Source organism: Aulostomus chinensis, chromosome 17 (genome assembly GCF_037954235.1).
Source record: "Aulostomus chinensis isolate RoL2024-O1b breed Wild chromosome 17, RoL_Achi_v1.0, whole genome shotgun sequence".
Taxonomy (NCBI): domain Eukaryota; kingdom Metazoa; phylum Chordata; class Actinopteri; order Syngnathiformes; family Aulostomidae; genus Aulostomus; species Aulostomus chinensis.
The window spans coordinates 26,079,744-26,102,519 of record NC_141336.1 but is presented as its reverse complement, the minus strand read 5'-3'; the positions used below and the strand labels follow the sequence as shown (position 1 = coordinate 26,102,519).

Below are 22,776 nucleotides of genomic sequence, written 5' to 3'. Positions count from 1 at the left end.
AATGTTGATTCTGCTCCACTTAAGCTAAACAAATAGCAGATGTTAATATTTTGACATTCAAACATGCAGTTGCAAATTAGCCCATGAGTCATTTATAACTGTTGATTGATGGTTTATCAAGGGTTTATAATTTAATAACGCACTTTCAACAAAAATAATAATACAGGACCAACACCCGTCAAAGGAGATTCTTTACACATCTCGAGTTGAATCCGAGGCCAGCAAATCAGAAGTTTGTATCTTCACACTGTAAATTGTGAACGATGGAATCAGATTAAGGCGGCAAATACCTGTTGCAAGTGATACCAAGCAGTTTGATACCCTGTTTGGGTGTCAGTAGGAACCTGATTCCAATCAGGCTGGACAAGGAGAAAGAGCTAGAAAATAATACATAAATCAATGTGCCCAACCACAAAGTACAGAATAATCAGGTCTCTTTTTTATTAATTCTTCTTCAGGTTCGATAATATCATTACAGAAAAAACATCCTTTACATTATTTTTTTTTTTTTTACAGTAGTAGTAGAATGCTGTGTCATTGCTTCATTACAAGTGCTGGTCATAGTTTATAGTGTGTGCAATGTGACACTGATTTCAGTCCAGTGTTACGAATCACTCAGTACAAAGGCAGTTTATCAAGAACCTGCTTCTTCTTACTCAAATAGATCTATCTGGGTTTGATTAGTTCTCCTTGGGCAGGTGCCAGGGTGTACTCGAATGCTGTCAGGTAAATGTTTTGGTAAATGTTGAGCCCCAGCTGTGTAGAATATATGGAGCATTTGAGGTAACTGGGGAGTCTCCACATGAACTCGAACCATAAAAGAAAGGATGGTGTTGGTGCCGGAGCCCGGACTTGTTCCGCCACACCAGACATAAAATACTTAGCCGGGCCAGAAGTCCCACCCACACAGGTGTGGCAACCTGCCCAAGGAGAAAGACACGCCCCCCTTTATGGGCATGCAAGTGTGAGGAAGGTAGAGAGGAAAACGGGGGTGGAGGAAGACTGCGTCAGCCTGTCAGGAGATGGGTCAAAGCTCAGTGATGCATTCAGGTCCTACAGGAAAGGGGTAGATTTTAACTTCTCACAATATTTACCTGAAAGTAGGGCTGCACTTGAAAAAAATTGAGATTATTTTGCCTGGTATCATAGATTGAATGCTAATTTTCATTCAAAAACCCACTAAAATCATAATGGTGTAAATGCTAACCTTAGCTTCAAGCTAAACATACGTGGCTGGCTCCTTCTGCATTCTAGCATCACAAAGAAGTGATAAGGGAGGGAAAAACATCTTAGTGAGCACAAGACTCCTGTTAATGAGTACTTGAGTGACCAAGTACACTTACAACTTAACTTGTGTCATCCTACTTCATATAATACTTCATGTATAATTTCATCTACAGAAGCCAGAGGATCAGCAGCAGCAGACAGCAGGGAGACCATCAGTCACGTCGTCTGGCGTTCTCCATGTACTATTAAATTAAAAGTACCAGCACAATAAGTCAGGCCTTCTGCTGTGACCTGAATGTAACATTCGACCTTTGACCCTGTGGGTTTGTTTGGCATGGATCACACTGGTGGGAGGAGTCAGGACATGGGATGGTGGATGGTTGGGTCTCACAGAGCAACGGTTGTGACCGTGCAGCCCATCTGCCCGCGGCCGGTGGAGCTGGCAGTGCCGACTATGACACAACAGGTCAAACATCACACTCGTCAAGAAGGTTTGAGGGCAAGAAGCGGTCACATGATCCAAAGGTTTTGTCATTTACAAGCACCTTGTGTTGTTTACAAGCACCTGACCATGACCGCTTTCACCCGGGGGAAGGGGGGCGGGCACCTTCACCACATTGGCCTGAATCCACTTCTCTTGTTCATGATCGTGTGGTTTCCAGGCAGAAATTGGCACAAAAGGAGGAGGCGCTTGATCGGCCAATAAGAAGCCAGCTTTTCTGACTGGTTGTCAACTGAATGTTTGGCTACTTTCAGAGTTTTAAAGCACCACCACAACCATGTATTAGAGGACCTTAGAAATATCTGGTAAAGAATGATAAGATACACATCAACAGTGGTCGACTACCCCACACGTCAGTCCCTAGTTAGTCAAAAACGCTGGATCCTCAGTTTCCCCTGATCCAAACTGAATGAATCCTGTAGGCATTTTTTAAACAGAGCGTCTGTTTTTTGATCTGACAAGTGCACTCTCATGGGTGATGTGCACAGAGAAGCAGGGAAGAAGAAGACCACTAACTAGTAAATATGGAAAATGGTTTCAAAATGGGACGGCCCGTGGAGCAGTGGTCTCCCTGCGGCCCCCCATCTCCATGTTCTCCCTGTTCCTGCTGGGTTCTCTCTGGTACTCCAGCTTCCTCCACAGTCCAAAGACATCAAGAGGGACCAGGTTAATCCAGACTCTAAATTGACCGTAGGCGTGGCTGGGAGAGCCAATGGTTGTCTGTCTCTATGTGTTGGCCCTGCCATGGACTGGTGACCTGTCCAGGGGGAAGGCTGCTGGGATAGGCTCCACCCCCACCACCCTCAACAGGATAAGAGGTAGAACATGGGTGGATGAATGGTTTCAAAATGTTGCACGAAACCAGTCGTGAATCTGCAGCAGGATATGGAACGGACGCATCCGACCCGACAGATTCGCTCTTTGAGCTAACGACATTGAATGGAAACTGATACTGTACTTCAACAGGGAGTAAAAACTATTCCGTCATCAGTATATAAGCCAATTTTCCTTGTATGAGCATTCGGCTGATGAGCCGTCACCATGGTAACACGGTGACCTCTTTTCACAGGATCTTGGCTTATGTTTGAACGTCTGACTGTATTCGCTGTCTTTAGAAAGTCTAGCGGGGCTCCTGAGGTGACCAAAGTTCCTGGTGAGCTCCAGAGACTTTGATTCATTGTGTTTTTTGTTCATGTCCTTGGGGGCGCTGCAGGAAACACTGCAGCTATGAGCCGCTACTGGTTTACACACAAGTGTGTGACAGGTCAACATGGGTCAGGCTCAGATGTAAACAAGTTTGTTCATGTAAGAACCACAGAGAACCTTTAACAGCATCTTTCGTTAGAGGTTCCTGCCTGCTAAATGCTCAAATATCAAAACAGCCAGAGAAGAAATAATTGTATAAAATGTTCCACAGGTCAAGTTGGAGTCGACAACATGAACGTCTTGTGTACAATGAGGGTAATGGATGTTGCTATCAGCCACCTCTGATATAACTGCACACCATGGAAGTGACGGTACATTGGATTTTTCGGATGTGTCTGGTGTGGGGCAGAGAGGTTCAAGGAGGATTCTCCTGGTGAGCCGGCGACCCACCCAGGAGGTTCATGGCTTTCACTGAGAGGAACGACCAGTTTGAGTGTCTCAGGATCATCTGAATGCTGTTAAATCTGCACCAAAACAAAAAAACCCAAACAAATACAAAGCATTCTTACATTTTTTCCCCAGTTTTTGGCAAAAAAAGTAGTAATAGTAGTAGTAATAGTAGTAGTAGTAGTAGTAGTAGTAGTAGTAGTAGTAGTAGTAGTTACTGTACTGGCACAAACTATCATCAGCAGCTTCAATCAAAAACGTCTTCATACAGGTGGATGTTGGAGGAGTATTGAAGAGGGAGAGTTTTATGACAAATTCTATTTCTGGACAGAGGATGCAAGAGCAGAAAAAGAAGCAGACGAAAGGGATAAAGGAGAGGTGGAGCGGAGGGAGGGAGGAGGGGAAGTCTATCTCTCTATCTATCGGGGAAAATGTTGAACACACAAAGCAAATGTACAGGAGAGAAGAGGGCATGATTACTACTAAGATGATAATATTCAATCAGAACCATGATAATAATCATAATAATCATAATAATAATAATAAATAGAATATTAATTAAGAATATTCATAATCATTATCATCAGGATGATAATATTACAGAATAAATCTCATTTATTTTTTCACATTTTTTTCCATTGAAGTACAGTGATCTCCTCAGAGCAGACCAATGAGGACTCAGCCTGTGCTGGCTCCAATTGGCTGTTGCATATGACATCACAGCTAATGGCGACCAGGTGGACATGCATCACTTCCTGTCCCCCGCCTGTTTCCTGTCCAGACAGGAAGTCCTGGCACTGCCATGGTAATCTGTCGCGAGTGACACTGAAATCTGAGCAGAGAAACATGTTTGGTGGGGCGTAATGGCTGGATGGTGTTTCTCTCCTCTGCACTGCGCCTCATAACAAGTACCTGCATCATAGCCGTCCGATGACCATGACATCCACAACCTCCCCCTTATGCAGTTCCACGTACTGCTCTGTTTTAGGAGGCAGCATCAGCAGGCCGTTGGCGCTACGCATTGACATTAGCCTGCTGGACACCTGGTTACCTGGAGACAGAGACCGTCAGTAACATGAACAATGTATTAGTGGTACATAAACAAGATGGATATTATCATTTCCAAAATAAAACTAGAAACACTGCATCTCAGGTATATGCCTGTCCCAGTGACCTTTGACCTTCGGATGTATTTCAGGTCATCCTTCTGTCCAAGTGGACGTTTGAGCCAAACTTGAGGAAGTTCTCAAGACGTTCCCGAGATATCAAGCTAACAAGAGTGTGAAAGATATCATGATGCCTTTGATGGGCGGATGCTAACACTTTGACTTCAGGTGACTGATGGTTCGCCATGTTGACTTCTGGTTGTCAAGGTTACATGGAGGGTTCACGTCAAGCCTTCAGACCTGTAACTTGATTTAGAGTCTGACAACGGCTCCACAATACTTCTCTCTGACTGACAGTGGAAGAGACCGGCTGGTGTGTGTGTGTGTGTGTGTGTGTGTGTATACCTGTGCTCTGTGCCCAGGGCAGGGGCTCCTGGTGATGCCAGGTGAGAATACATCGATGGTACTCTGGTCGTGGATCCAGCTTCACATCACAGGAGAGCTGAAGGCACACACACACACACACACACACACACACACACACACACACACACACACACACACACACACACACACACACTCTCATAATGTTGTCAATCTGTGCTGGTGGGAGGGTGAGGGTGAGAGGGTGAGTTACCCTGGCTTTAATAATGGTGGGTCTGGGGTCCAGGATGCCTTGCATCTTCCTCAGAGCAGGAATCACGAAGAGGTTACACGTGACGACTGCAGACACCGGGTTACCTGGAGAGCAACACAGGACAGGAGAGCTGCTGACGGCCACGCTGGTTATCAGTACTACAGTATATCCCTGTACTGCAGTAACCGTGATACTCCACATTCTAAAATCATTTCACCAAATCTTTACAGGACATTCCCAGGACTTTTCAGAGCACACAAGCACATTACACACTGTGGTTCATTTACCTCAAACTACAACACATCAAGATATTTGATATAACAAACATGTATTAAATGAATCAATATTAGCCAGAAGAAATTTTCCTAAGTCAATATTGATCAATATATACTCCAATCACCCGTTTTTTGTGAATCAATATTTCATGTATTTTTAAAGTGTCAGAACCCTGTACACACTCCTACTGCAGTAAAGGTACCTGGCAGAGCAAAGATGAGTTTCCGCGCTCCATCAATGTCCACAGTAGCGAAGGTAGTAGGAAGCCTGAAAACACCAAGATCCATCATTACTCCTCCTTCTGCAGTTGAGATAGTACTAGTACTAGTAACAGTAGTAGCAGTAGCAGCAGCAGTACGAACTGAACTACAAACACTACACAGTATGGTGCAGTGTGCCTGTCACAGTAATAATAATGTTAATAATAATAATAATTCAAAAATGTGTCTGTATTGCACCTTCCATATAAAACTGAAGCTCCAAGTCTTTTACAACCTAAGAGAACATTAAATATTTCAAAATAACATTATAATCGAAACCAAAGTGCAAATCACGACAGAAATTAAAATCAAACTACAATGAAAACACAAAAGATTAAATTACATTAAAAACATAAAACTGCAGAGTGCAATAAAAGAAGTGCAGCCAAGAACAGACAACAAACAAAGAAAAGACAAAGAAATACGTTTAAATCTTTCGTTTAAATATGTAGTGAGTCGCCCTCGTTGATGTCTGCTGGTATTGTGTTCCAAGTAGTCCCTGTGACCTTTGACCTCCACATTTCAAATTTCAAAAAAATTCCCCTGAGGTATTCCTGAAATGTTGCGTGAACAAAAAAACCTTCCTCTCCTCTGGGGAGAAATGAAACACACATGCAGTCGCAACCATAGAGGAAAGAAGTACGACTAGTCCCATACGAGGGCGAGAAGAGTTCTAGAAACTAGTAAGTTTAGTAATGACAGTACAGTCAGTCGTAGTAGTAGTAGGAGTAGTGTTACACAAAAATTGTGCAAAGACGGATCGATGGCAGTAACGAAGCTGTAAAGTACGCAGGGTTTTTCTCACCCCGGCTTCATGAAGACTCGTCCAAAATGGATCTGAGCGTGAAGGTCGATGTCCAGCACCTGCTTCAGGTAGTCCTGAGAGACACGAGCAACAACACTGCAACAATCCTGGATGATAAAGATCAGGCTGCTTCCTCGTCTCCTCAGCAGCTGCTCTACGTGTCAAGGAATCAGAAGTTACCTTCTCTCCCATGGACACGCCCCCTGAGGTGATGATGACATCAGCCCGACTGATCCCCTCATGGAGAGCTGACAGCAGGTCATCAGGGCTGCAAACACCATACAACAACTCTGGCATCTTTTCATACAGACACTGGTCGGCACTTTCACTGGTTTCCTACATTTCCCAGTGTCCCCATCGTGCCCAGCAGTCTGGATTCATGGCCCAGGAGCCCACAACAGAAAAGTTCCTCTATGAGTACTGAGGAGTTTAACATGATGTCGACTTGGAGGGTTTTTACAGGTCCAACAAGGTTTCCTGGCTATAAAATTATCAACTCTTTCCTGCCAGCGTTCAGAACATTTTCACTTGTTCAAAAGACCAGAATATTTGGTGCGTTGATGATGTGACGTGATGTGACGTTAGCGTGACGTTAGCCTAATATTAGTGTGCCATTAGCAGGACGCTAGCTTGATGTTAGCGTGACATCAGCGCGATGTTAGTGTGACGTTAGCCTGACATCAGCACGATGTAAGTGTGATGTTAGCGTGACGCTAGTGTGAGGTTTGTACTTGTCTCCAACAATGCCCAGGTTGATGGTGGGGTATCCGTGTTCCTGGATGGTGGCCAGCAGAGTGGAGCGGTTGGAGTCTCTGATCTTCCCGGGGTGGAGGTCGTCCTCTGGATTCAACAGCTACACACATACATGCACGAACAAACACCAGATTATATCCTGGTTGGGTGATAGGCCAACAAGGTCAGAACAGAAATTAGGACCACAGGTGTGTCTACCTCATTTCCAGTGGACATGACCGCCACCACGGGGAACTTGTGCACGCTGACCTCGGTCACTCCCACTGTAGCCAGCAGACCGATCTCAGACGGGCCCATGTGTGTTCCTTTGGCCAGCACACACTCCCCCCGCCTGATGTCATGACCTATTGGTCTGTGTCCACAATGCATTTTAATTACTTTCCGAGGAAATATTACATGGGGCTTTATGGTCGACTTCAGACTCTCCAATAGTTTAGAAACATGTCCAGACATGCCAGGTGAGGAGGCGTGGATTTACCTGATGTCCTGGCCGGGACGGGCCTGGACCATAATCCTTACTTCCAACTCCTCAGTGCCCTGAAACACACCTTGAAGTGAATATCACAACTACATCACCGACTGTTCTCCACCCGAGCTGGCGGCTGACCGGTGTTCTTACATCTTCAGACTCCCTCAGCAGCTCCGTGTCTTCCACTTGAACCACAGCATCAGCACCACACGGGATCGGAGCCCCGGTCGTCACCCTCATCACCTGACCTGGCATCACTGTGTGGGTGGGCTGCTTGCACACACACACACACACACACACACACACACACACACACACACACACACACGAGATTAATTACAACGCTGAACAAAACAAACTGAAACTCTGCCATCTGATTTTCATGTGGACGTGAGCTCAACTTTGAAGGATGTTGATTGGAGGACAGAAGCGGCGGCCACATGAACCAGTGAGGGTGGTTCTAACGACTGCATCATCCTGGAGCTCACGTAAATGCAAGTACAAGTATCACAGATGAGAGTACAGACCTGCTGTCCAGCCTGCGACTCTCCCATGATGAAGCGATCTCCTGGACCATCAGCAGCTGCAGGCCAACCAACAGGTGAAACAAGTGATTCACTTACATGGGAAGCTACTTGGTTTACTTCTGAAATGCAAAATCCCACCTGAGGAATTTAGTAACAATGTGTAGATGGAGAGAACAGTGATACTTTCCTCAAAAATGGTATTCTACCTTTCAAGTACTCACTAATCAGAGTGTTGAGTCTTGCTGCTTAGTGAGTAGCAGGAAGAGCCAGCAACAACGTATGTTTAGCTATTAGTTATTGTTCATGAGAGAGTGAAATCAGGGACATAAGACACCACAAACAACAGATCGATAAGTTGGCCTGAACCTGAATGCTTTGACTTCCGTTGTACCACCTGCTCTGGGATTAGCGCTCTCACCTCGTACAGCGTAGCCATCTTTAACTGAGGCGGGAAATGGAGGAAGGTTGTCTTTGGCATAGATGTCCTGAGCGAGCACTCGACCCAAACCATCTAGACACAAACAGCCAATCGAAGATGCTTCATCTGACCCACAGGCCATCCATCAGAAATGCAATAACAATAATAATCATCATCATGAACAATCAGCCAACTGGGGTTTTCAGAGTGTCAGGTGGGTCCTCCTGGGGGGTCAATGGTGCTGAACGTGATGGCTCCTCCCACTTTGAGAGAGTCAGAAACTCATGGATGACTCAGGACTGTTTTCATGGATTTGGTAGAACAGAAATAGAGTTGAGCCTAAAGTAGGGCCTGAATAATCACCCAGAGGCTAAACTTGATGGGTGGGGGGTCTTGTTCTGGGATCTATCTGACGGGGGTTCCACCATCTCAGAGTCTGAAGACCCCTGATTTCTACGCATACACACCCACACGCGCAGGCCCTGTCACTGACCTCTGTAGTTAATGACTTCAATTCCTAGAATCGGTGTCATCTCTAGAACAGTGATGAAGGCTTTGTCCATCGAGGTCAGTGGGAATGGGGACATGCGATGACGGCGAGCCACTTTACTGATGTCCACCGCACTGTGACCTACACACACACACACACACACACACACAATTAAAGCGACTGGGTGTCATGATGACAAACTCCATTGTCTTTGTTCCATTTTCAACACGTGAATGAACTTAACGAACTTACTGGCTCTGAGAATGTTCTCGTTGCTGCCGCAGCGTGACTGCACCTGCAGAGACACACACATGTTCTATGTCACATGTATGATACAATCACATCCCCATCTCAACACAACAGTCCAGCAACTGTTTTCATGTTAATGTCACAAACCTAAACATAGAAACAATAAGTTCTCCTAGTAGAACGTCTGGTTCTGGTCTCCAGGTCAGAAAACTGAGATGAGGTGTGTGGTTCTCAGCAGCTACAGATACCAGCAGGTTCAGTTCTACATCAGATCCACCAGTAAACACCAGACTGGTGGATGGTGGAGGTTCAGTTCTACATCAGATCCACCAGTAACACCAGACTGGTGGACGGTGGAGGTTCAGTTCTACATCAGATCCACCAGTAAACACCAGACTGGTGGATGGTGGAGGTTCAGTTCTACCTCAGATCCACCAGTAAACACCAGACTGGAGGATGTTGGAGGTTCAGTTCTACATCAGATCCACCAGTAAACACCAGACCGGTGGATGGTGGAGGTTCAGTTCTACATTAGATCCACCAGTAAACACCAGACTGGTGGATGGTGGAGGTTCAGTTCTACATCAGATCCACCAGTAAACACCAGACCGGTGGATGTTGGAGGTTCAGTTCTACATCAGATCCACCAGTAAACACCAGACCGGTGGATGGTGGAGGTTCAGTTCTACATTAGATCCACCAGTAAACACCAGACTGGTGGATGGTGGAGGTTCAGTTCTACATCAGATCCACCAGTAAACACCAGACCGGTGGATGGTGGAGGTTCAGTTCTACATCAGATCCACCAGTAAACACCAGACCGGTAGATGGTGGAGGTTCAGTTCTACATCAGATCCACCAGTAAACACCAGACCGGTGGATGGTGGAGATTCAGTTCTACATCAGATCCACCAGTAAACACCAGACCGGTGGATGGTGGAGGTTCAGTTCTACATCAGATCCACCAGTAAACACCAGACCGGTAGATGGTGGAGGTTCAGTTCTACATCAGATCCACCAGTAAACACCAGACTGGTGGATGGTGGAGGTTCAGTTCTACATCAGATCCACCAGTAAACACCAGACCGGTGGATGGTGGAGGTTCAGTTCTACATCAGATCCACCAGTAAACACCAGACTGGTGGATGTTGGAGTGGTGGAGTCTTAAAAACCTGGGTTGCTAACAAGAGTCTAGAGGAGCCTACAGAGGTCATGGAGGTCATTAAAGGTCGTCAGGGGAAACACAGGAAGCCTGAAGTAGCGTCAGAAACATCGGTGCACGATTCCAATATTTCTGGTCCAATGTCCCATCTCTGTTCATAGCCTAGCGTTAGCTTGGCACTGCTGATTGCTAAACTCTCGGTCGACCCACAAACACCTCCCTCTGTGGCACCTTATCGTGTGTGATCACATGACTTGGAAAGTATAAATCTACGTGTGATGTTCCAAACCAACAGAACCTGTTGATGTTTTGTGCTTCGTTTCTTATCTCCGCAATGATGGAGGTTTCTCGTAAAAGTTTGTAACACCCATAGAAACATTTACTTCCCTCGTGGCCTTTTTTTCTATTTTCTGCCTTCTTCTCAACATGTATTGGGTTGGAAGTGTTGAGTTTGCAAATGAAATCAGGACAGACGACATGAGAGCAGTTGCTTCTGCCAGAGGTGAACTAACACCTGGATCTAGAACTGGCCAGGTCAGCAAACAAATCATTGAACCATTTACAGATAATTCCAGCGTGAGTTTGTGCATTTTTCCAGGCTGTTAATGTGCATGAACTGGGAGCACAACTGAAGATAACAAACTTCCCAGTGCCATTCACTCCCACTCAGTCCCAAACAGCACACCAGTCCCGGGACTTCCAGAGGTCGTCGACACCGCCAGATTTACCAGGCTGATTCAGGATTTATCTTAACGTTGTCGTAAAGCAGCGGAACCAAATACTGGACTGCTTTTGAACATCCTGTTTGATTTTTACTGGGAGTGCCTCGGAGTATTTCCTTGCTTTGGAGGGAAAGAGGAGAGCGAGTGGGATTAGATAAGAGTGGCTGGGCAATCAGAGACAGGAGCAGAAGCTCCAGTCCTGCAGGAGCTGATGATGAGCTGCTGGCCGCCGCGTTCAGGCGCATCTCACTAAACACACGCCAGGAACTTCATGCTTCAGGCCACTTTGATATTCAATAACGTGTGCAGAGGCTCGGGATGTGTGTGTGGGTGTGTTTGTGTGTACCTTGGGTGTCGGGCATGAGGCGGTGGAAAGACGGGAGGTCGCCTGTGTTGCCCGTGGTGACTCAGAGGGGGTGGAACTTAAAGAGGCAGAATCTCGAGGAAGCACCTGTACGCCTCGCGAAATTATCGAGTCCGGGATCTACACACACACACACACACACACACACACACACACACACACACACACACACACACACACACACACTTAATGGCAGTTGAAAAGCCTTCAGTTGTATTCCTGTCAACCAATGATGGTGAAATATAAACTCAGCAGCTGGATATTAGAGCCGCTAATTCATCAAGTTTGACATCCAAACTGGTGAAGAACACATTAAATATCATATAGAAATGATCTCAAGTACTTTAAAGAGATACTTCACCCAAAAAAGTGCATTTTGCCTTACAATTGTTCATTTTTAAATTAAGAAAAACAAGAAAACAATTATAACTGGACTGGTTCAGTGCTGCTTCACAGTGGCGCCGAGCGCGACCAGCTACAAATTTAACTCCAATCAAAGCGTTGGTGGATTACTGATCGTACAGCTGGATTAAGGAGGGCTGGATTACACCAGACAATCGACAGACGTTCCTGGACAGTTTAGCTGTTGTTAGCATCAGTCTAGGTAGCTAGCTAGCTTCAAGCTAAATATACGTGGCTGGTTCTTCCTGCATTCTGGAGTCACTAAGAAGTGATGGAGGAGAGAAAAATGTCTTGGTGAGCCAAATACTCCTGGTAGTGACTACTTGGCAGGAAAAATACACTTTTTGGGTGAAATATAGCTTTAAACTTGAATGGTAAAATTCCTCCACCAGGGAACATAAAACAGCAACACCGCCTTCACCGGCTCTGAGGAACGTCCAACTCCCCCGGACCTCATACCCGATATTCAGTCTCAGCTTAGATTTGGACCAAAACTGTGGTAAAACTGGATTTTAACATTATTCTAATACTGAATACATAGATTATAATGTATTTGTGCTTTAAACATTAGAAAAGCAACTACATCAAACAATCTGTCATGAACTCACAATATGAGACGTACTTGGTTGGCTGAGATACTGCAGTATCTAATAGTATTTGTCAATTTGGATCGAAACATTTCAACTTCAGCGGAACTTTAGTTCAACCTTCTCTGCCCTTCAAACTCAACGTCCTCACAAGTACGGCAAACACACATCTCTGGTCTCCAGCCGTCACCTGAGTCAGGGTTGCCTTCAAACACATGCAGTGTTCCAGTAGTTAAAGAGGTCGTGGCTGCTCTACATCAGGCTGATCACGTGTTCAGATACGTCTCTCAATCATACGTAGTTTTGAGGTGTTACAAAATGTTACAAGCGTCATCCTCCACATCAGCAGTCAGCAGGTCATGTGACTGCAATCTGCTTGATGTGCAATTTCATAGGTCAAAAGCAGGATTCATCTGCTTTCTGCGTGTTAAGAGACTTCACCTAAACTACAGAGGCCGTTACAAGACAGAATGTAACAAGTAAAAAACAATGCAACGTTCTACATGAAAGAAAAATGTCATGAAACTGAGAGAATGTCCCTTTAACCTGGTAACAGCACGTTTATAAGAGCGCGTATTTAACCAGAATTTCATGGACATTTAGTCTGACCTCCTCGCTTCACAACCGAAAATGACGCTGGACTAAAACCTCTTGGGAAAAACCCCTTCAACAGTCCAGCATCCCGACGGAGCCAAACGCTGCACTCCAGCAACTGAAATGTCTCAGAGGAGGTTTGTAAATAAAATTGCAACATCTTGTTCAGCACCAACTTTTAGCTTGAGGTGCATACAAACACATAAAATTCCTCTATAGCATTTGTTAATGATGACCAACAGTCCAGGCTCATGGTGCCAGACTCTCTGTGGAGGTTAATGAATGACAGGTTGTCGTCCAGAGTACAGAACCCAGAAGCAACAGGAGCCAACACAAGCTGGAGGAGTTTCTCTCCAGCAAGGACGTCTGCCGACGTCACCATGACACTGAGACGAGAAGTTCTCTAACCAGCCTGAAACCTGTCCAGATGTGGGTTCATTAAACACACGCGTGGTACAGGTCAGACAAGGACCGCGTCTCACAACACACACACACACACACACACACACACACACACACACACACGTAAGACGATTTGCTCATCCAGGCATGAAGAGTACATTCATGCATTTTAGTCTCTTATTCTTTTAATCATGAGGTTTATCTTGAGGCTTCAGTATTACATGTACTTTCGATTTGAGCTTTTTCTTTAATAATTGAAATAAACAAGTTAGTGGCATCTTTAAGAGCCGCAGCGAGAATGCAAGCGAGGATTAGCACGTGTTTCACTCTCCCTCGAAACTGGAGCTGAGGGCCTCAGCGAAGTCCCAGTGCGAACCACTGCTTCTTCCCAGGCACACTGAGGTGCTGCAGTTGTTGAAGGCCACTGTGAGGCAAAAGGCAACATTCACAGAAGTACATGTGGCACTGCCGCCACATCAGTCCCAATCATATTAGCATCATTTCAAAAAACACAGTCAAAGCAAGCCAATTAGATACTCTTCATGAAGTTGCAGCCCAGCTGTCGAGGGCCCGTCACAGATTCCTGACACTTGCAACTGTATTAGCATTTGAAAACCACCAAGTGAACCACCGGACCGGAGCAGACCTTCTTGGGGAACTCATGTGATTTCGTAATTCCTCCTCACATCCGTATGTGGCCAATTCACAGCCATGAAATAAAGTCTACATTTTAGTCAAGTGTCCTAATCCCTGACAAAAGGATTATCTCCAGATAGTCTGATTGCAGCCTTTCAACAAATCTCCGTGCTGAGCAGCAGGATAAGCCTCTGAGTTTGTCGCCTCAAGCTCACATTCAGACTTCTCACTCCCGTATTCAATAACGTGCAAGAAAAAAAACATTTCAGATTAAAATGTTCATGTCAGGAGAAAATGAGAAGGTGATGTGAACTAGGATGACAGATTACAAGTGTCTGGGATTAAGAACACAACCTCAGCGGTTACTACGCATCACGTGAGGACGGCGGGGATCAGTCTGGAGATCGAGACCCTCAAAGTACATTTTCAGGAGGAACTGAACTTAAAAAATAAACACAGACCACATCTATAAAAAAGCCCAGCAAAGACTTTTCCATCTCCGACAGCTCAAGAAGTTCAGAGTTCGGTTTCATCTCCTGCTCCGCTTCTACACAGCCATCGTCGAAAGCATCCTCACGTCACCCATTACAGTCTGGTTCGGCAAACTCAACACTCTCCCGGAAGAAATTACAGCGCATCATCAACAGAGCATCCAAAACCACTGGCTCAGAGCCCGCATGATCATCTCTGACCCCAATCACCCTGCTGCCGCTGCCCTCTGGGAGGCGCTACAGGACAATCGCCTCCAAAACAACCCACTTCAAAAACAGTTTCATTCCCACTGCAATAAACTTTCTGAACTCTGAACGCTGAGGATTAAGCGCCAGCCTACGCACGAGTGTGTCTGTCTGGATGTACATCCATGTGACATGTTTGATGTTTGATGTCGGAACCTGGACCACAGGAACAGAACTGAAAACTGATTCCACCAGCCTGGCTGTGTGGTCATTACAGAATCAATCAATCAATCAATCAATCAACTACATGTAACAACTGTAAGTACATGTGTCCTCTATTAAAGGGACTATTTGTCGAGAGATTTCAGGCGTAGGGATCTGACAATGACATCGTGTAGCGATCACATCCCACAATGACTGTGTACGTTCACATACGAGAAGGTTCTGACATTAACTTTCAGCTCAGCGGGCGAACGTCTGAAGACCCAAACTGCTGATCATCACATTTCATTTGATCAAAGATTGGAATCTACTTTTTCCTGTGACCACAGGGTGGAAGACGAAGGACCGCCAGAGGATGGCAGAAATGTATGACTTCACTAAACACAGACCCTCCAGTTGGCTCCATCCCATCCGGCAGGTGTTCTGACCCTGCATACAGGTGAGTGACAGGCATGATCAGCTGATGAAAGGAGAGGGGTGTGTGGGCGGGGTCTCACCTGCTGGTCATGGGTACAGGTGAAATGAGGGGGAGGGGCAGGTGTGTTGCCGGGCAGGTAGGGACCCCCCTTGGCCATGACCACAGCATGGCTCGTCTGATGGACACACACACACACACACACACACACACACACACACACACACACACACACACACACACACACACGCAGGTTGACATAGATGAACAAGTGAATGTCATGACATGGACGGTTCCTCAGGTGGACGTGGATGAAACAGCAGCGTTTTATGACTACAGCGACCATCAGGCCTCGTCTCTAACCCAACATCTGGTCTGCAGCTGGATATGGCGCCAGGATCACAACAACCAATCACTCTGGAGTCGATAAAGAGGGAGGGACTTGTTGTGCTCAACCTGTCTGTTGCTAAGGTGTACAAGGAATTTGATTATTTGATTAAAAAAACTGAATGTCGAAGCCTGTGTGAACAAAACCGTACATGGAGAAGTTAACTACAACTCCCAGTTTACATTTCTGAAAGAAACATCTGATCACTGAGCTTAAATGTTGCTAGCGGCACCGCTAACAGCCTGCTAACCCTTACAATTAGGACACAGAGGAAAAATCCACCAGATGATGTCAGAGTTGTGGTTCGTTGGTGTTTCTACAGCAGGAAGGTACAAAATATTGTCTGCTTATATGAACTATGGATGGACACTTTAGCTGTTGTTAGCCACCAGTCTCCATTAGCTACAAGCTAAATACACGTGCCTGGCTCTTCCTTCCAGTCACAAAGTGACATAGGAGGGAAAAACCATCCCACTGAGCTCAAGCTCATTCTAAAATACGCTCGTTTCATTACCCAGACACAGATCACATGGTCAACTTCACATTCCCCGCCACGTTTCCAGCTGTAACTGGAGCTCGACAGCAGCTCGACTGGTGCGTTCAGCAGCAGGAAGTGATTTGTACCAGCAGCCTTCTCTTCTGCTGCAACGACCCACTTTTCCTACAGGAATCATTAAAGTTTCATCCAGCAGCAGCTCTGGCCTGGACAGGGCCTGGCTACTGGTTACCTTGGCAGCGATAGCAGCTGCGGTGATGTGGGAGGAGCCATGCTGGTGATGGTGGTGGTTGTGTGCATGTCGACCTCTCCTCCTGTCCTCCTCTTCTTCGTCTTCCTCCTCACACTGGGTGCCGCGCTCCATTGTGTGAGTGTTGGTATGTATGTTGCCGTGTGTGTTGCTGTGTGTGTTGGCCAGCAGAGGGGAAGGGGAGGGCAGCTGCTCTAGAGCGGCGTGCGTGGATTTAACCCTGACTGTGGCCTCACGCAGCAGGTCGATGGCGTGGGGCAGAGCCGGCAGGATGAACTGAAAACACTCCTGGAAAACAACAGAAACACCTTTACAGCGACTAAAGACGTGACACCGACTGGCCCTGACGTCTACAAACCAAGAATGACTTGGATTTGAGTATCATGGACGCGTTTCTGCTGCTCGAGCCTCAGCAATGAATTTAACTGTTGTCAACATGGACGAGGGGGCGCTGCAGTTCTGATTCAAATCAGAAACTGATCATAATTTCAAGTGTCGAAATCAAACACAGGGTGTTGGTACTTTTCTGTAAACCTCCACCTGAACAAGCGTCCAGGGATTCACGAGACACGATGACGGGCCACTGTCAGAGCGTGAGATGATGGAGGGCGTGACAGCGGCGTGTGGAGGATGCGTCTCCAACATTCACCGTAGGACGGCTGCTCGGCTTGTGGCGCCTCATTTATTAACGTTGCGTAGGATCTAAATGTGTATGTGTACACAAAAGCCAAATTGAAATCACCAAATAAAGTCAACTAACGTAAAAAATGCCCTCACAGTCGGACTGGAAACGTAGACTTGAAACCCACCTCACGTCCCGCCCGCCAAGCGCACGCACTCAACCTTAAAGGGAAACTTGGATCATTTTTTTTCCACGTTTTCATGACTTTTTCGTTGAAGTGAGTCATGGAACCAGTTCAGGATTGGTTCCAGTCTTGAGCTGAATCAGAGTTGCCTGCAGCCCCTAGGACCGCTATCATGTCATCCAGTGGGGCAACTGCCAACCGTCAATCATACCCACTAAAAGTGTTGTTTTTTTCACCCTCAGATTGGGATCATCCAACTCCAGTATCATGGTAAACAGTGACGACGCCATGTCACAGGTACCACAAACTCTTTACTGTTTTTAACCTTGAAAATAGAAGGTTTTTTCATCAGCCAATAGGTTCAAAAATCAAAAGAATCTGCCAGTTGGTGAACCATCGCAGGAACAGAATACAGAACCAGTCAGGATCTAACAGTCCTACCTGAGAGCCCTTCTTGCTGCCTGGCAGGTTGATGATCAGAGTTTTACCACGAATGCCACACACTGGCCTGGAGGAGAGAGCGCACGGAATCAGTTCAGACTAAAACAGATCCTGAGGAGCAGAGAAGTCCAGAGCCTGCAGGACAGAGAGGACGCTTCACCTGGACAGCATGCCCAGGGGAGTCACGTTCAGGGATCCCATCAGCATGGCCAGGGCCATTCCAGGGGCCTCCCGCTCAATCACCTCCCTGGTGGCCTGCAACACAAACAGCCCCCGCTCTGTCAGCTGGGGGGATGGGCATCCCTACTCTTCCGTGGTAGCCACCTTGTTACAGGTTTGTATGTGGCCTCCTGCACAAACACGTCCAGACATCTCATTCATGAGAACGTTGTTGTGTGTCCTTGTGTTTTCTGGCCCGGTGAGTCAGCTGACCATTTCGTGTCTTCTTGATACTGTATTTACTGAATACATCATTTCGAGTCACTTCATATTCCAACTCTTCTTTTGCTCTACCTTTAACAAAGATGTTCTTCCACTTACTCTTTCACACGCCTTGTTTAGTCTCTGATTTACTTCTTCACTTGTTACCTTTCTTGTTTTTTTATAGCTCAGCGCCGCAGCACCAGAGGCTCTGGCTGTTTTCAGGTTGTCTGTTCCGTTCTCGTCAGCAAGATACATCAGGGAGGCCTGGGGGGGTGCCTTCAAATTTGGCACAAACATCCATTGGGCTTGGGAAGGAGCTGGTTAGATTTCAGTGGCCAAAGGTCAAGGACACTGTGACCTCACAAAACACATTTTTAGCCATAAATGAAGAATCACACACTGATTATGGGGAGATGTTACGAATGTTCAAATCACCCCCCCATGGCAACCCGTCATTTAAAATTAATCATCTAGCGATTTGGCCTGGAGCCCATACTTGTACTTTGCTACATACAAGGTGATGCTGGTGGGGGGGTTTGGATTGAAAGATGCAGTGCAGTGGTGTGTGTGTGTGTGTGTGCGTGCACATGTGTACCTCTGGTGTAACATCCCGTGGTGCAAATCCAGTTCCTCCAGTGGTGAGAATGAGGTTGAGCTCCTGTTCATCACACCACTCCAAGAGAGTTTCCTGTACAGTATAGTACACGTACAAGTACACACGTATACGAACGCGCGCACACAAACACACACACACACACACAAATTTAAAACCATCCTAACACCAAAACTCAGACATCAAGCAATTCAACCTCAAGGTCTTTGCAGGTCCACCAATTCATGCACAAACATGAAAAGAAAAGTAGAACCGAGAACAGAACCGGATCGTTTATTCCTGGTCAGCCCTGAGTCACACGGACCTGGACAGCTCTGAGGTCAAAGCAGACAAGAGGAACCCACCTGTTCTATAACTGATGTTTGTACCAAACCAACAAAGATCTCAGAACATTGGAACGTGACCAAGTATCTCCACAGCATTACGATGCGTGTGGCTGTCGCCATGTTGACAGAAGATGTCAAGTGACTTTTAAGCAAGTTTCCGGAATGTTGCAAAGATGAATGTAGTACAAGAAAACTCGGAAATACAACAGGTGGGCTCGTTGCTCTGGTGTCCAGACGTTTCCCAGGTACAGGGAGGGGGTCTGGAGGAGGGAGTGTCAGTGGGACCAGGTGTAGCAGTGTAAACAGCTGGTCAGTCACATGAGTTTCGCTCTGTCAGAGTTTATTCTAAGTAGGTGTTTCTATTTCCTGTTTTGTATGTTTCCTTTTTCAAAAAAGAGGAAAACAACACTTCAAAACCTTATGCACATTCATGAGCTGTTTCCATAAAACAAAAATTCATAACAAAATAAATTACAAATCAAAATCCCTGTAAGGAAACACAGCAAGCGAGTGGTTGATGTGGTTGCTGCTGAACAGAAACTATCTTGTACCTTGATTTCATCAATCTCATCTGGAACAATCTTGTAGGCTGAGATGACTCCTCCCAACCTGCAGGGGGCGGAAGAGATAGAATAAGTGTCAAGCATGAGTGTGTGAGTGTGTGTGAGTGTGTGGACTCACAGAGACGGATCATGGACCAGGTCCTTCAGGTTGACTCCACTTCTGTCCTCAGCCAAGTTCTTGTAACAGCTGTCGCTGACTGAAGAGGAGAGAGGTCAGGGTTCATGTCTGTCAGCCACGAGACGAAAACACCAACACGTCTGAGCCGAGGCTCTGTCACGGACTGAATAGAAAATTGGATGTTTTCTCAGGGATATTTAAGGGCTCGCAGGTGCTTTGTCAGTACGTACCAAATGCTTCCTATCAGCAGCCGTAAATATCAACCATATCACCTGGAAAATATCAGTTAGTCTGCTAAAAGTCCACCTGTGGGTGATACCAACCCGCCGCTGGGGAACAGGCTCACCTCACCAGCTGAGAGAAGTGGTTTCAACCACCATGGAATGACATTAAAAGCTGATTTCTCACAATTAAGAGGATAAAACAACATCGAAAAGACTACGTTAAAATAAAACTTTGAATAATGCACTTTAAATGCCCTCCAGTGGAGCCGTGACCACCGCTCTTCCACGGCGGGACGCTGTGGCTCTCTTGTGATCACATGATCTGAGAATCCAGTCCTAACGTAACATGATTCATGTCGACATGGAGGAGGAGAGTTAAACAGTAAAAGCAGAGCAGGAGGAGGCATGTCAAAAACACTCGCATGTATCCAAATCACAGGAGCTGCAATTATTTCAAGAAAGTAAAATGTGTCACAGCACATCAGTCGTTGCGAGGGGACGTGCTTGTTTGGGACGGAGCCCAGAGTTATTAATCACGTCATTAACGGCCTTCGTGCACATTTCATCAGTTCATTTCCGTGAATTAGAGGGAAAACATCCCTGAGCAGAGGAATCGGCAGCAGCACGCACCAGGGCACCCTCAGCTCCTCTCATCTCACCCATTCATTTATTCGCTATTTTCTTTGTTTTTCTCAACTGTGAGAGGCCTGGATTAGTTTGAGGTTCAAAGCAGAAGCACAAACGACTGCTGACACAAAACAACACCACAAAATCTGTCAGAATATTCACAGCTGAACTTTTCTGTATTCATCTCAGCTTCTATGGCTGAGCAACATGATTCCACATCAACATCAGGGTCATTTGAACTTCAACCCTGAGTCAAGAACAGTTACTCTACACACACTTGTTCTAAAGGTTCGCCAGCTCTTTCACTCAGTACGCAGGACTACATGTACTACTACATGTAAGAGTATTAACCAATTTAATTTGAATAAGCAGGAGTCCTGAATGTTCATCTCTCAGCAGCAGCTGATTACATTCCAGCTTTGATTTCCTGCTGAAAAGGTTGGAAATAAACATCTTGATTATTTTCACGGACACTGCGCTCCTGATTTCTGAGATGTCTCTGCAGAGATGCGCCGTTGCAAAGGCCACGTTTTGATATCAATCACCTCACTCGAGGAACCTGTGAAACCCTCCATACGATTGATACACGATCCATTGTTCCTACGACCGCCCGATTTTAAAGCTCCTAGTTGACTAGGAATGTCATCCCCCCCCCCCCCCCCCCCCCCACACACACACACACACACACTCGTGGTTACGGAAAGTGTGTTAACATGTGACAGGAGGTTATGGTCATCACGATCAGGGGGTTAGCTCCGGTTAGCTGACATGCTAACTTATAAAAACCACCGCAGACTTCCCGGTAAGATGGGGGCACGAGACCCCATCGTACCGGTGCGTCTCTCGACCTCGCCGAGGAGGCACCGGGGCTGTCGGTGGCTGTCACGCGACTCTGTTCCGTTCCCGGTCCTCCTTTGCACGACTCACGGGCGAAATCAGCTGAGCTAATTAGCGAAGCTGCTAAAATAACCCGCAGGATTCATCCCGCCTTGGTGCTGCAGCTGGAATCATGATTTAGGATTGAAAAGGTGAATTAAACTGTAAACATCAACCACATCTGGAAGGGCGGTCGAATGCACCGTGGAATCTACGGTAACGGAGAGGAAGCGGCCAACACATCGGATCTGCAAAGCGACATGAATAATGCAGCTCGTGTCGGCTCGGTAACGCTAACGTTACATTGCAAGGGAATAAAGCGCTAGTCCGCATCAAGACGGCAGCAGACACGTCACACATCCCGGATACTGGCAGCCCGCACCTTCAAAGTAAAAGCATAACGAACGCGTAACAACGCTTGCTCGCCCGGGAGCGGGCTCTTATTTTGAAAGACAGCGCCGGCCGTCCTTCCTCCCTCTGTGTCGCTTGACGCTGATGAAAATATGTCCCCACACCGTCACGGGCACTATAATACTGGTTATCAACGCCGGTTTGACGTGTGAATAAAAACATCAGAAACTGAAACACAGAACTCCGCTGCCCTCGTTTCCGCCCCCGCTCCACATCTGCGCGAGCTGTCAGCGGCTAACGCTCCACCAATGACAGTCAACGCAACCGGTTAGCACGCTAGCTAACGGCAGCTACCGCTGGCGCTACAGCGGAGGCAGCCCGTATCGTGACACCGACGTGCGCCGACGACCAAACGGGTCCAGGTGCTGTAGTCAGGAGCACCCGCGACCCGCGACTCTCACCCGTCAGGATCCCCACTCGAGTCTGATGGTCGTGGTTGGTGAGCACCATCCCGTCCGCCGCCATGTTTACAACCCCTGTCTGCTCCGCACTGTGCCCGCACATACATACACACAGTGCGGTGGTGTGCGGGCTGCTGCTGCTGCTGCTGCACCTCAGGACAACTCTGCGTGCGTGCGCGCGCGCGTGCACTGTCGTGCCCTCTACTATAATTTTTCTCCAACTAATGAGTTACAATTTCTCCGAACCACTGGCTGGGACCAGTTGCTGGACAGATGTGTACTGGAGCGGCCACACAGGAGGGAAACCCTCCCTGAGGG

General features: G+C 46.7%; 1 protein-coding gene across 2 annotated transcripts; it reads right to left on the bottom strand.

Annotated features, from left to right (window-relative positions):
- Window positions 1-241: 241 nt before the first annotated feature.
- On the bottom strand, window positions 242-22,759 carry gphna (gephyrin a). Of its 2 annotated transcripts, XM_086181728.1 has the most exons (24): window positions 22,459-22,758; window positions 19,920-19,998; window positions 19,790-19,847; window positions 18,895-18,987; window positions 18,037-18,131; window positions 17,877-17,943; window positions 16,612-16,917; window positions 15,578-15,673; window positions 11,543-11,680; window positions 9,316-9,358; window positions 9,067-9,204; window positions 8,574-8,666; window positions 8,156-8,211; window positions 7,779-7,898; window positions 7,638-7,696; window positions 7,358-7,511; window positions 7,138-7,259; window positions 6,587-6,674; window positions 6,407-6,480; window positions 5,544-5,608; window positions 5,066-5,169; window positions 4,834-4,930; window positions 4,235-4,373; window positions 242-4,154 (listed from the first exon to the last, which is right to left on the bottom strand). In XM_086181728.1, the coding sequence occupies exons 1-23, from the start codon at window positions 22,559-22,561 to the stop codon at window positions 4,240-4,242; spliced, it is 2,382 nt and encodes a 793-aa protein (XP_086037854.1). In that variant the 5' UTR covers window positions 22,562-22,758; the 3' UTR covers window positions 242-4,154; window positions 4,235-4,239. The 2 variants fall into 2 exon arrangements, with proteins under 2 accessions (XP_086037854.1, XP_086037855.1); XM_086181729.1 differs by lacking the exon at window positions 15,578-15,673 and having other exon boundaries at window positions 22,459-22,759.
- Window positions 22,760-22,776: the final 17 nt, after the last annotated feature.

Coding starts and splice junctions, on each gene's coding strand:
- gphna (XM_086181728.1), bottom strand. CDS start 22,561: ATGTGCGGGCACAGTGCGGAGCAGACAGGGGTTGTAAACATGGCGGCG. Junction 18,132..18,894: donor CACGGGATGTTACACCAGAG/GTACACATGTGC, acceptor TTTGTGTTGCAG/GCCACCAGGGAGGTGATTGA. Junction 7,899..8,155: donor AGTCGCAGGCTGGACAGCAG/GTCTGTACTCTC, acceptor GTGTGCAAGCAG/CCCACCCACACAGTGATGCC.